Source organism: Anopheles funestus, chromosome 3RL (assembly GCF_943734845.2).
Source record: "Anopheles funestus chromosome 3RL, idAnoFuneDA-416_04, whole genome shotgun sequence".
Lineage (NCBI taxonomy): Eukaryota > Metazoa > Arthropoda > Insecta > Diptera > Culicidae > Anopheles > Anopheles funestus.
The window spans coordinates 39,384,650-39,398,053 of record NC_064599.1 but is presented as its reverse complement, the minus strand read 5'-3'; the positions used below and the strand labels follow the sequence as shown (position 1 = coordinate 39,398,053).

Here is a 13,404-nt window from a genome sequence, read left to right as displayed (position 1 = left end):
TTGCATATGATTTACAGCTGACCGATTCGTTAATTATAATCGAGCAACGGAGCGAACGGGGCACGAAACGGAACGGTTTAGAAGGTTCTTCGAAAGCTTGTGCCGGGTAAAACATACTTATAAACCATGCTAAACTTACCATGTCGGTTCAGTTGATTGGTCTCGCACTGTGCAGTGCAGTCCGTTCGGTTGCAGTTCCTATTCTAGAAGATAAATAGAGCTAACAGCATGCCGGCCCACGTGCAAGCAAGTGTCCTGCAGCGATTGATTCCGATGCTTGTGTTACTGTCAATTGCTGCAGCCCTACCCGTAGTGCTGGTGCGTCCCGATTCCAACACCATCCGCAACATCAATCAATACCGATCGAACGAAGGGAAAACGCTACATCACACACCCCGGTACGAGTTCGCTTACGGCGTGAAGGACCCAATTACGGGCGATCACAAAGATCAGTGGGAAAAGCGAGACGGGGACCGAGTGCAGGGTGTGTACATGCTGGAGGAAGCCGACGGGACACAGCGCATCGTGGAGTACGAGGCAGACGCCGTGCAGGGCTTCCGGGCGATCGTCACCAATGTAGAGCTGCCCAAGGGCACCCAGACCCATCACGAACCGATCGCACACAGCTACAGTATGCTTTTACAGTCCTCAACGGGGGGACGGTCTTGAGAGAAGCTCCAGGAATGGCCTTTACAATCGGGCCACACATCTTCCCGATCACACCGTCGCCTCGAATTGGATCGAACGAATAAATGCAATTAGTGACAAATAAATGCCGATGAGTCGATTCAATCGATCGACGAATCAATTAATGACCTGCTGCGTAATGCGTCGATTTAGATGAGTTTGCTTATAAGGAAACGTAGATGAATGGCCGATCGAAAAATAAGGCACATGTATATTTGGAGTCAAATAAATCCTCTATTTCAATGCCCCTTAAAATAGGCAATCCCCATCACAAGCCCATCATTAGCGAAGAAGAGGTTGGTTCGAATTTGCGTCTTTCCATTTTCCAGTCCACATCGTTGCGCGTACATGATTACGGTGGACATTCTTTCAATGAGTAAACGCGCTTGCTGCCGTTGAAAAAAAAACAGTCTCGCTGGAGCTGCATAAATATGAAACCTTCTCTACAGCTTGCAGGCTCACCTGAAGCTGCAATCGTTATTTTTTTCGCAATGGTTACACCTCATTAGGCCTAAGCTGTACAGTTTGGGTTTGAAGAACTCCGCAGCCTCATCAGAGGCCCACTTCAAACTGTTCAGGGTGTCACATATCGAATCAAACGAGACATCGCCAAATGGCAAAGGTTCTTCGGCGAGTTTGGAAATTATACCGCGTCCATGAACGTCATTCCTGGGTGTATTCCGATGCCATTTGTGCCACTTCGCTTTTGTGCTACTGGATTCAACCGGCACAAATCGCCGTGTTTACTTAATTATCCAAAGACCGCTATTGCAGCGGTATCAGACATGCAAGAAAGTGTCTTGTCCCGGCTCGTTTACCATAACCGTCCATAGTTTGGTGAGGTGTAGGGATCAATAGCTTAAAAGGGTTTTCCCTGCAAAAGGTAAATTCCACATATTTCTGACTACCGTTAGAGTTTGCGTATCGGATAGGTGGTTTTTTCTACCAGCAAATCAAACTAAAGTGTCCCACTGTATGCTGGTGAATAATTGTCGCTATTCTTGGTGGTGATGACTAAATAAATGTAAACTATTTCAAACACGTAATTAAGTACGGGATTTGCTTCGTTTGCAATAAGCTTCTTTCAACTATACATTGTAAGAGGCTGTTTAAAACTTGTGTTTTAATGATAAAAAAAGTGTGTTATAATTATTTTATAATTTAGAAATCAATCAAGATTAGAAAACGAGTAGATCGTGCAACAAGAAATTCGAAAAACTTGTATAAATTAATTTTTTTTTTATTTTGCTGATTATTTTCTATGATCACAATGTTATTGTTGTTTCGAGTAACTTTTATAAAAAAAGATGTTATTCTGATTTAACTAGTTTTGTTAACAAAATAGCATGAATATAAATGAAGCAATAGCTAAAATGTTCCAAACAACACTTAACCATCCAAACTAGTTTCCTAAATATGTTCGTTTTCACTTTCTAAAGCAAATGAACCACTCATGCAACCCACTATTAAACATTCGCACCATCGAATCGTACGAAAGCACCCGATCTGCTTCGAAAACGAATCGCTCGACCCGGCAACGGTACCGATGGCTCAGGGTTTAGAACTGAACAAAACGCACAAAACACATCGAAAGTGTCGATCACACTCGATTAATCCTTCGGTAGCAAAGTCGCCCCAGATTCGGCTGGCGCTCGATCAACCATAGCCGAGAACAAGCCTCCGCAAAGTGGGTGTTTATACACCATTTTCCTACCATGTGTCTTAGAATACGGTAGGCCTTAGAATGGTGGGAGGTAGATATGTTGGGACGACACTGAAGTGGAAGAGCAGTAACGTCGGTACGCAATATGAAACGCTCTGCCGAAAAGGTGGTCAAACAAGAGGAAAGCGAACCGATGGTACATGGGGATGCCGATGAAGCATGCGGAGCATGTCGGAAGTGAATCTAGGCCGAAAACTGTTGGTCAAATTTGACCGGTCGAACAATATTCAATCGTCTGGCAGACGAGTGCGGGTGCATCGTAGCTGAATGTTAGCACTTTTCGATCTAGTCACTATAAAAGTTTGCGCAACCCCCAGCTGCTGTATCAGTTCCCTACCGTCGATCGTACCGTTTAAATCGTAGCCGTTGTTTTACTCGATCGAGTGAGCCGCTGAGCTGGTTCTAATTGCTTTAAGCCGTGTAGTAAAGAGCTTCTTGGGGTAGATTTGAACAGCAGCAATAATACCAACTCGAGAAAAATGTCCAGCGCAAAGGTGAGCATGACGCACGACTGTGAAATGCGTGGTTATCGTTCGTGACGTGATGTGGTATTTAACACGTGTTTCTACAGGTTATTCTGCTGGTCGGTGCTGTGATGCTGTTCGGGCTTAGCGGATCAGTAGCTCAGACAAGTTCTACGAAAGATGCTTCGATTGCAAAGGAAAACGTCACCGACACGGCCACCGTTACGGAAAGTGTGCTTTCTACGGAGCGGTTTAACGCAAGTCGCGTCCTGAACGCGATCCGGGCCGAAATCGAACGTCGCCGTAGCGAACGCCGGGAGCAAACCCTCCAAAGAACCCAAGACCGTCGGGAACAAATACTACGGACGCTGGACAATTTGAGCGAACGTCGCCGCGAATACGAGCTGCGACGTCAAGAAGGATTGCAGGATGCTGAAGCCCTCAAGGAGGCTCGTCGCCAGGATATGGAGGCACGTCGAGTTGGACGATTGCCACAACGTGAACGTGAGCGCGTCAATCGCGTCCGGTTGGAACAGTTGTCCGAACAGACCACTCCGGAGGAGAACGAAATTGAAGACTCGATCGATGGGGTGGGTGATGGTGAGGAGGGATCGGAAGTGGTACAGCGGGTCCGTAACCTGTTACTAATCGAGGAAGCGGGCGGTAATTTGCGACTGATCGATTTAGACACCGAGGAAGGCCAACAGTTTGTGTTGAATGGTGGTGTAAAGCGTGGACAGAGTGGTGAGATTACTGAGACGGAGCAGGAGGTCGAAAGTGACGAAGGTGACAAACAGAAGGAGGATGATGGTGAAGCGGGCAAGCTGAAGCTCAAGACTGGCCAAATTTAGAAGAGAGTAGAGGGATAGAAAAACGAGTGTTTGAGATTTAGATAATTAGTTCCTTGTTCATCGTTCAGCATATTCATCGTTCGTAATGTTACAAATGCCATTGAATCATTATTTTTGAAATAAAAATTTAGAAAAAATACATTTTTTTACAGAAAATCTTCTTAACCGAATATCAATCATTTCACTTCATGCTTACAGTTTTATTGTTCAAGGATTATATTTGGTTCTGGAGCGGCTCGGTGGTGCATGTGATAAATGGCGCCGGTCCACACGGCAGGACCGAGTTCAAATCCCATCCGGACCTTTCCCCCGTAGCAAGGAGTGACTATCCGGCTACGCGGTAAAATAAGTCTAGTAAGCCAGAAATGGCCGGCGTGACCTGTAAGGTCGTTAAAGCCAAGAAGAAGAAGATTTGGTGCTGAAATAATCTTTCATAAAACACTATCCTAGATAAAAATTGAGGAATAAATCAAAGTTCAATAAGAGTTTTAGTTAACTCATTGTTCTTTTAGAACAATTCTTTGTCGAATAATTTTATTATACGTTAATTAATGAACAAAGACCTGTGACAGATTGTTTTATGGAAATATTGTGTATTAATCAATTTACCATAATACATAGTTTTGAAATTAGCTAATTATTACGATGTTTAGTCATTTCATGTAATTACCATGTTACAGTACCATAACTTTTTTTTACTGTTACTTTTACTTGTGTTTAATTGTGATATAAAATAACATTGTGTTATGCAATATTTTGATATTAGAAAAATTATAAATAATCATATCATATCACACACTCTTTTTCCAAAAGAGTTTACATAAAGACCATGTAAATGTAACCAACTAATGAGAAGAAATAAACTTCATAGTATCCATGAGTGTACAAATGAATATATACATTTAGTAGAAACAAACATTGTGGCCTGTTACCATTAAAACGATACAAACGGCGAAACATTTCTTAGTTCAACCGCATACTTAACCTTTAACGCATTAAAAGGCACAATAAAAACATACACTACTCTACTGAGATGACCATATCTTTCTCCGAAAATTCCAAAATATTAACCACACCATTCCAACACAATTGTAAACCTTGCATTGTTGCTCCCTTTGAGGTGCAAATTTCGACACTGACCTACAAACTGGAGCACCAATCCCTTCCAGATTGCACACGAGCCACTACCCATTCTCCTCCCGAACCGGAGTTCCAGTCAACGACACCTTCGTTCGTGTTACTTTTTTTTTCTCTCTCACCTTCGACTCATGCTCACCATGGCATCAATCATCGTCGTTCATGATGGAAGGTACCCCCCTCCCCCTCGTGCATGTCGAGCGTTACGGTCGAGAAAATTATGTTGCCCAAGTGTTCATTTACATTTCCCCTTTTATTGGTCGCAGTTGGTGCCACTTCCGTTTCAGCTACGGATTTGCACATGTTGAGCCACCCGACCACGACGGCTAAAATGATCATTTCCTTTCCAAATCGGAAGCAAACCACAATTGTGTACATTTGTTGGGTGATTTAAAATGGAAAACACCTTTCGCCAGTGTACCCGGGCATAGTGTAGCGTATGGAAAATGTTTCTTTAAACCAATGGGAAACTGTTTGACTCGGTTCATGGTGCGTGAGTAGACAAACACCTCGAAGAAATGCAAAACTGTTCAACCTTGGTGTGAGATCGCAAGTCAATGCGAGGAAAGTAGGGCGTCAGTGTTTGCGTGCTGAACCTCGGGTGCATGTCGCTCAGCAGAGATACGTTTCGTGGGATAAATAACGAGCTTTTGGGAACTGTAATTGTATACTTTGCTTAGATTTTGCATTCTTAATAGAAGATGGTTTCCCCTGCCTAGATTCACCACTCCAACAAGGTTTGAAGGGCAAAAATTCTGAGTATAAAAGGTAGCCATTGTGGAGATGCTGCTATCAGTCACCATTAGTTCTCGCTTCTTATCACAACAGATAATTCTAACTTCAGATATACGATGAAGGTAATTGGCAGTAGTAATTAAGCGTTCCTTGTAATATATTTATTGCTGTATTTGTTGTATTCTTTTAGCTTTTCGCGCTATTAGTCTCTGTGGAATTATTATACTGCACATGTGCTCAGGAATCATTACCCGAAGAACGAAAATTAATTGCATATGAAACGAAAGTCTTTCACAAGATCCCAGAGCATACGATAATCGAAGAGAAAATAGAAGAAATAAAAAAGATCCCCATAATTGAGAAAAAAGACACGACCGGTGAGGAAAAGTCTTCGATTCCTAGCTACGAGTTCGGGTATGGCGTAAAGGATCCTATCAGTGGCGATCACAAGGACCAGTGGGAAAAGCGTCACGGTGACCATGTCAAAGGTGCGTATCGGTTTGACGAATCGGACGGCACGCAGCGTGTGGTAGAATATGAAGCAGATGGCAAAAAAGGCTTTGAAGCTATTGTGAAGAATATCGAGCGTAAAGATACCGTCGCCGAAGGTGAGGAAGCATCGATTGTGGGAAAGAAGGAAGGCAAAGTGGCGCACAGCTATAGCTACCTTAAGAGAACTGACCACTAACGGATCACTAATCAAAATGATGCAATAATGACCTAGAAACGAGAGTTGCTATGTAAGCAGCTAGCAGCACTTCACAAACAATGGTGTCAATTGCAGTTCGTGAGTACGTTGAACTCGACTCGTATAATTTAGTCTTTCCCTGTTTGTGCAGCGTAGATCGAAGCCCTGATCAACAGATTGCATATAATTACATTTTCTTTCCTTCCTTCCGTTTCGATTGATTACATGTGGCAGCCCCAAAATGGGAGACTTTACTTTGTAGCAGCATAATAAATATAGGATTGTAACTTCTTTGCAAAAGGCTGTCGATTGAATTAAATCATGATGGACGTTGAAATGTGATGGCAATGAAAAGGGTTTAAATGAGCTTTTGGGTGCCTGTTGAAAGAAGAAATTATATTGAGGTTTCTTGCGACCAAGAACTACAACTCCATAATGTAACTAAGAGCGTTTAGATCTTTATTGTTAACTTATATCATTCATCTCATATCTTCTCTTATCCTTCCTTATAATTTTTATTTGTCTACTAAAACCCCTTTCTTCTGCATGCGTTTGGCGCCTTAATCCACTTTCTTCAGCTTACTGTAACTTTGCGCTACAGGAGCATCGGAATGTCCCCAGCGAACATCACCTCGATGACGATCATCAATACGATCGATTTCTTTGACAATCGCCTCAAATCCATTCCTGTCGTCGGCCTCATACTCAACCACACGCTTCGTACCATCGGGCTGATCAAGCGTGTACTTTCCCTTCACATGATCACCGACTCGCTTTTCCCACTGTTCCTTTTTGTCACCCGTTGACGGATCATGCACACCGTAAGCGAACTCGTACAGTGGGAAATCATTGTAGTAACGATCAACTTTTTCACCTTGCTTATCATCCTGCCCCGATTGGGTCTGTTTTTTCACACCAAGTTGTTGCTCCTGGCGGGATTTTTGTTGTCGACGGCGTACTTCACGTATTGGCAATCGTCCTTGGGCACGTCCGATTGCTTCACGATTGCGTTCTTCGCGGTTTTGCATACCGGTGCCTTCCTGTTGACGATCGTTGAACTCACGCTTACGCTCAATGTGACGATCGTCGGCGGCTTGTTCTGAATCTTCCTGTTTGTCTTGTTGCTTTCCATCGGAAGTGATGCCGAAAACTTCCTCGATAGTGTTTGTTATCTGCTCCCAATCCGTCTTGGTTTTGCGCTCTTGCAATGGAGTTCCCCCTTTTTGCTGCAGGTTCTGAGGAGCTGCAGCTCCCAGAACGAGGAGTGCTGAGAGAAATACCAAAATCTACCCAAGGAGAGATGATGATACAGTTAATTGTGATCTTAAAAGATATGCTCAAACGACTAACATTACCTTAGCCATATTGGTTTTCTGTACAAATAAGTAAAGATGAAACACGTTGCAAATGCGGTAGCTGAATGGTATGGTTTCAGTTGCATTCTTGTGCTTTTATACCGATAATGGAACGCATTAGAAGAATGGCGTGACTCGGTGTAGCTTCCTCGTCAAATCGACATACCGAAGTCAGTTGACCTTAGACTAGGTACGGTGCAAACATGCAAACACCTACTGAAGACGAAGCTCTCGCTCGACCAGAACATGTAGTTCAAGAGTGAGGTAACTGTAAAAAATGATTGCTTCTAGTGGGGTATTCGTAAGCCATGTTCTCGGTCAATGTCATCAAATGAGAGCGAAACCACGAAAAATTAAATACACTTAATAAGAATTAAACCTTCTCGAAGATTCAAAAGCTGCGAAAAATCGAAGAATGTCATCAGTCATAATAACTCACAATAACAAAATCGTTCCTTTAACAGGTCAACAGCAACGTCTACTATTTATTAACTCTCTAGGTACTATTCTTAAACAGAGGTAACAAAATGGGCGCGGTTAGGATTCCAATTTACGTTATCACCCAGCGACTCATATCAGTTTAGCTTATCTTCTGGAACTTTACATAGCTTTGACCACCGTTGGAAGACTTTTGTCCATCCTTGATTCCAGCCCGTGTTCTCCCACCGGGTGCAAAACCAAACACGGGATTATCGACGTAAGCCATCGGTCCTATTTCTCGTGCCGGTTGCTGTTGCCTGTATTCTAACCCACCCCATAAACCTTCGGGCGGAACCGGGATACGCTCCGATTTTACCTTCTCCAGGAACTTTTGTGATTTGAACACACCTTGGAATGATTTCGATCCACCATATCCAATCTTGACCAACTTCTCTTTCCGTCCGGGCTTTAGTGAACCCTTGTTGACGAGCACCTTCAACTGATCGAGCTGTTGCTTTTGCGCTGGAGTGGGACCGGGTAGATTGTCGCCCACTTTCGCTATCTTCTTACCATTCTCAGCTCTTATGTCGAATGATTTTGATGGATCTTCATTCGCTGATGTCTCCTTCGGTGGTTCTTTATCAGCATTTTCGAGTTTGGTAAAATCTTCCAGATCTTGGACGGTAATTTCTTTCTTCAGGTAATCCTTAAACAACCGGTTGAACTCCGATATTGTGAGACCTCCTTGGCGTCCAGCAAGAATTCGTGTCATTTCGACAATATCCATGTTGGCATCGATATCTGCTGGACCACTTGTTACTTCCTCTTCGATGCTATCTTCTTTCTCATCATCGGCCCCACTTTCGGGTGTTTCCTCCACGTTCTCTTCGATCGGACGAATGGAATCTTCAAAGTCCTTAAAATCGGAACTCAGGTAATCTCCATAACTGTTGCGCAACTTGCCGGAAGAAACACGCACCTGAGTATTCCATCCAGAAGACTCCTTGGAAGGTGTACTTGCAGCTTCTGCTTTCGTCGTGGAGGTAGATACCGGGGCCATGGATGTAGTCGTTTCCGTGTCGCTAACAAAGTATCCTACGGTGGTGAAACTTCCTCCGGTCCTCAAGCTTTCCTGCAGGAAATCATCGGGTTGTCGTCCTTCCTCTGCTTGTGGTCGTTTTCGCGTTCCCGCGCTTGGACGAATAGTTTGTTGAGAGGTTCGTGATGTCTCGATCGTTCTCTGACGATCACGATTTGCGTTGTTTTTGTTTTGATCGCTTGCCTCAGACCTGCTGTTAGTATTTGCTTGTGCTTCCATCTTCTTTCTAGGATTCTCATACTTAAGTAATAGGTAAATTTCTTCGTTCTCCTCTACAGCGGACTTTGGAATCGATTTCAACAGCTTGCCAGGTGGCTTTACCGTTGTAGTCGTTGTAGTAGTGGTAGTTGGATCGGTTGCAAACAACACTGGCCCACGTTCTCGCAACTGAGGAGTATTGTAAAAGTCCTGCGCACTAATTGGTCTCACAATGGCGTCCTGTTCCACTGTTACTTCGTCCGGCGGATAGTATTCCACCGATTGGTATGACAACACACGGTTCTGACCACGTCCTTGGCTGCTTTGGAAAATGTTTGGCTGCAGTGGAACATCCTCCAGCCCCGGGGACACGGCATTAAAGTCTATACTCTTGATCGGTTTGACACTCGGGAACACTTCACCGGTTGTCACTTTCTTGGCACTTTGCACCGTCGGTTTTGGAACCGCCAGTGTAGTGGAGATTCTTTCCCCGTCACTATCACCAGCACTGCCACGGGCACCAGCGCTACCCCGTTCTGCGTTCACGGCACCAAAGAACTGTTCGTTACGTTGCTGGCCATTTTCTTTACTCGCACTTCCGGGGGCAATCGTGGGCGCTAGCGGCTCCGAGCGCGACGTGCCCTCGCGCGGACTGTCCGCGTTCACATGCAGCTGGTGCACGGCGAACGAACCGTGCTTGATATTGATCTCATACTCGTCTTTCTTCAGTGCACTCCCGGTGGAAACCAGCAGTGTGGCGAAGCACAGTATGACCACCACCAGCTGGAACCAGATACAGAAAAGGGATTTCTTAAGATCACTGACGACGTCGCGCTCACGCAAACCACTGAAACTCACCTTAAACATTGCGAGCGAGTCTCAAAGGAAGAGGCACAGGGCTTTGTTGACTCTGTTTGGCGAGCCCGCAAAACTTTACAGAATGCTTCGTGCCCTCTTCTAAAGCTACGACTACTACCGCGTTAATGGCTATCAGTGGACTGACCACTTTCTTTGCTTTCGTTCACGGTATTTATAAGCTCGCCGTCCATCGGTACGGCTGTCTCCCCGAGGGTACATTATGCGTACATTATGTGCATCCAACAGCTGGTGTTGTGTGTTTTGATCGGCGCGTAATCGAATTGTAGTGCAAGCAGGAAATTCGCACTGCATTGCCCAAGCGGGCAACTCCCTTCTGCTTTAACACCCTACCCGACGTTCCGGACTGAGGGAGTAAAATCGAACAAAACATGTGTATTGATTCTTCCCTTGGTTGATCATGCCGGCGATGAATGCACTGGACAATCGTTGGACTAAAATGAAGCACCATTTCAACCCTATATGGTTTTGACGTTTCCTTGCGTCCAAAATTTTGTGAGTTTTTGGTTCGTGATCAGTTACCAAGCGCCATCAAATGCAGTAATCGGTTGCGTGACTAGTAACGGTCCGGGTGGAGTGTTGTTCACTGCGAAGCTAAATAAAAGTGTTAAATATAAATACAGCCTATGGGCATTCATCCGCAACGTCTAGACATGTGAGGTAAATCAAATTGTTTTAACAAAGATCTTGAAAATAATTGTTGGCCGTTTAGTTGGTCACATCCTAACAATACGAGGAAGAAATGTTTGTTTTTTTACGCATATTTAGAATTTGATTGAAAAATAAATTTGCAACATTGCAACAGTAAAGGGATAACGTATATTTAATAATAAGTTCAGTGATGCTATTATTCCCTTGAAAGAATGTCATGTTCGTTCGTTCGTTCGGTTTATTTAATTATTATTTTGTATGCCAATATGTCAGATTATCTATTACCGTTTTTTGTATAAGTTAGATACACTTCTGGTTTGTTGCACTATTTTTCTTTGCAAAATAAAACGTATAAATAATAATTTATTTTTCTTGTTTTACTAAATAATATAATTTTTCTTTTTTTTTTCAAAACAGGTGGGAAGAAATTTTATTATAATCAATTTATGCTTCGTTACTTATTGTTTTTTTTAAATCAGCTGGATTAACTTGCTGCAGGCGTTTTCAGTATCCAACGCATATTTTTACATAAAGAAACACAACTGTAGCAAGAACAAGTTAGTTCAAATAGCAAAAGATTCGATAAATAATCCAAACCTCACGAACGAATAACCATATCCAAGGAACAACTCTGAAATTCCGTAGACAAGTATCAATTGGAAATTCCAAAGCAACTAAATTCATGCGCCTCGCGTGATTCAGTTCTCAACAAATATGACTCTCCTTTTAGAATGACGCTTCGATGCGATGGAATCTTCGATTAGTCCTAGCCGAGGTCATCCCTTAACCGGACGTCGATGCAATCGGCATCCATTTCCTAGTACTCACAACAATTGCCTTGACACCGGAACGGACTCTTCCTTCATCATTGTCATTTCGATCAGCTTACAGCAAAGCGGTGAAACTGGAACGCGTCAAGTGAATGAAGATGAATGATTGTTTTCCATCGTGTTCGTTGTCTGTGCATCGGATGGAGGATGGTTTGTATGATTGAAAAGCGGTTTGTCTGTACCACCAATGGATTATCGATCAAGCAACATGATCAAACAATGTAAGAGAGGAAGGAAGGAAGAGACACGGTCGCTTTGTATGACAAGTTCAGCGCCTTTATACCTTTCGAATAAGCCTTTGACCACGAACTTGGTGTTGTTAACGATGGCTGATGGTACGATCAAGGCCCGATCGGAGACGATGGCTACAGTACCACCGTATAATTAGCACTGCCTGCTGCAAGCTCTCCTTTTTTGCCAACTGTCGTACGTTGTGGTGAACTGCAGTGTAGTTTGAGTTTGCTAATCGCACGAATGCTGTTGAAGGTACTCCTCCGAGAACAGCAAAGTGTTTGTGCTACCGCAAGCTGACCGCAAAAATATGAAGCCAACGGGTACGAAGCAGTGACTAGAACTTCTCCAAGGTAGTGCACAATTAGGCTGATTAATGAAAGTAGACAGCAGCCCTTAGCGGGGATCCTAAAGGCCAACGGACTAGAAGAGAAGATGCAGGTACGGTATCGACTGTCATGGTGGCCTTTGAGATTTAGATCAAATCTACGTACATCCAGCAGGTATTCAGAATGAAGAAGGAGATACAGATCCCTGTTTGTACGAGATATATCTTCCAGAGGTAGTTACATGTCAGTCACTTAACGTATTTACCGAAGTTGACCCAAAATATAGACGAAAAATCGTTATGCCATAAGTCTCACTCGGAACAGCGATATCGCACCGATACCGGTTTCGGGCTGCAACGCGCACAAATATCGTATTCGATGTTCCAAACGATGGAAGCTGTCTGCTGACATATCGTGCCCAAAACCGCTTTCAAATGGCGTCGAATCTAGCCGTTCACACACTTTTCCTTTTCCGAGAGCGCGACGATGCTCTTGAGGTACGACGACTGCAAAACTCAACCATGGCCGCTGTCTCAGACACCTTCTGGGGAGGACCACTTGACATTCGTGTTGCTGTGGTGCTAAACAGCTGATTTTACAACGTATCTGTGAAGAAGATACGGCGTGCAACCGGTGGCTGCCGCTTGCGACACCGTAGCTGTACGAAAGAAATCGCTACGGAGAGATGAGAGCGCTCGTGATGTGGCCATTTGAGGTTCTGTATAATTCTTAATAAACGTATAATTTTCTTAGAATGGCGATGTTGAAAGCTTGGTACATTATACAACGAATGGGGTATATCAGAACGAAGCTTTGATTAAGTTTAATTTAGTGTTTGTTGCGTAGGGACGCCATAAAATATATGCTTCATGATTCGGTGTTGAAACGAATTAAAATATGAGGGCCTAGAAAATTAATCTACCGTTTTTATGAACCATTTATTGCTCAATTCGGAACGTTGTTTGTTACTGTAAGTTGTAATACGGGTTACTGTCCTTGAGTACAAATTGATTTTTCAAATGAGTTTGGAGTTGTATTAAAATGTTTTACGACTCCAAATCAACTGAAGCACATAAAGCGTATGGAAAAGTCAACCATCGGAACTGATAAAGATACCCACATTTATTTCA

General features: G+C 43.5%; 5 protein-coding genes across 6 annotated transcripts; 3 read left to right on the top strand and 2 right to left on the bottom strand.

Annotated features, from left to right (window-relative positions):
* Positions 1-228: 228 nt before the first annotated feature.
* LOC125767382 (cuticle protein 19.8-like) lies at positions 229-2,353 on the top strand. Its single transcript, XM_049433875.1, has 2 exons — positions 229-631; positions 2,127-2,353. Exons 1-2 carry the CDS (start codon positions 229-231, stop codon positions 2,351-2,353), a joined length of 630 nt encoding a protein of 209 aa, XP_049289832.1.
* Positions 2,354-2,680: 327 nt separating this feature from the next.
* Positions 2,681-3,892, top strand: LOC125768906 (trichohyalin-like). Its single transcript, XM_049437226.1, has 2 exons — positions 2,681-2,904; positions 2,982-3,892. The coding sequence occupies exons 1-2, from the start codon at positions 2,890-2,892 to the stop codon at positions 3,723-3,725; spliced, it is 759 nt and encodes a 252-aa protein (XP_049293183.1). The 5' UTR covers positions 2,681-2,889; the 3' UTR covers positions 3,726-3,892.
* Positions 3,893-5,653: 1,761 nt separating this feature from the next.
* Positions 5,654-6,708, top strand: LOC125768929 (larval cuticle protein A2B-like). Its single transcript, XM_049437270.1, has 2 exons — positions 5,654-5,719; positions 5,788-6,708. The coding sequence occupies exons 1-2, from the start codon at positions 5,714-5,716 to the stop codon at positions 6,283-6,285; spliced, it is 504 nt and encodes a 167-aa protein (XP_049293227.1). The 5' UTR covers positions 5,654-5,713; the 3' UTR covers positions 6,286-6,708.
* Positions 6,709-6,749: 41 nt separating this feature from the next.
* Positions 6,750-7,722, bottom strand: LOC125768909 (uncharacterized). The gene is made up of 2 exons (XM_049437229.1): positions 7,641-7,722; positions 6,750-7,571 (listed from the first exon to the last, which is right to left on the bottom strand). The coding sequence occupies exons 1-2, from the start codon at positions 7,647-7,649 to the stop codon at positions 6,846-6,848; spliced, it is 735 nt and encodes a 244-aa protein (XP_049293186.1). The 5' UTR covers positions 7,650-7,722; the 3' UTR covers positions 6,750-6,845.
* Positions 7,723-8,096: 374 nt separating this feature from the next.
* On the bottom strand, positions 8,097-11,017 carry LOC125768840 (uncharacterized). 2 transcript variants are annotated; one of them, XM_049437038.1, is made up of 2 exons: positions 10,216-11,016; positions 8,097-10,140 (listed from the first exon to the last, which is right to left on the bottom strand). In XM_049437038.1, the coding sequence occupies exons 1-2, from the start codon at positions 10,222-10,224 to the stop codon at positions 8,221-8,223; spliced, it is 1,929 nt and encodes a 642-aa protein (XP_049292995.1). In that variant the 5' UTR covers positions 10,225-11,016; the 3' UTR covers positions 8,097-8,220. The 2 variants fall into 2 exon arrangements, with proteins under 2 accessions (XP_049292995.1, XP_049292994.1); XM_049437037.1 differs by having other exon boundaries at positions 8,097-11,017.
* Positions 11,018-13,404: the final 2,387 nt, after the last annotated feature.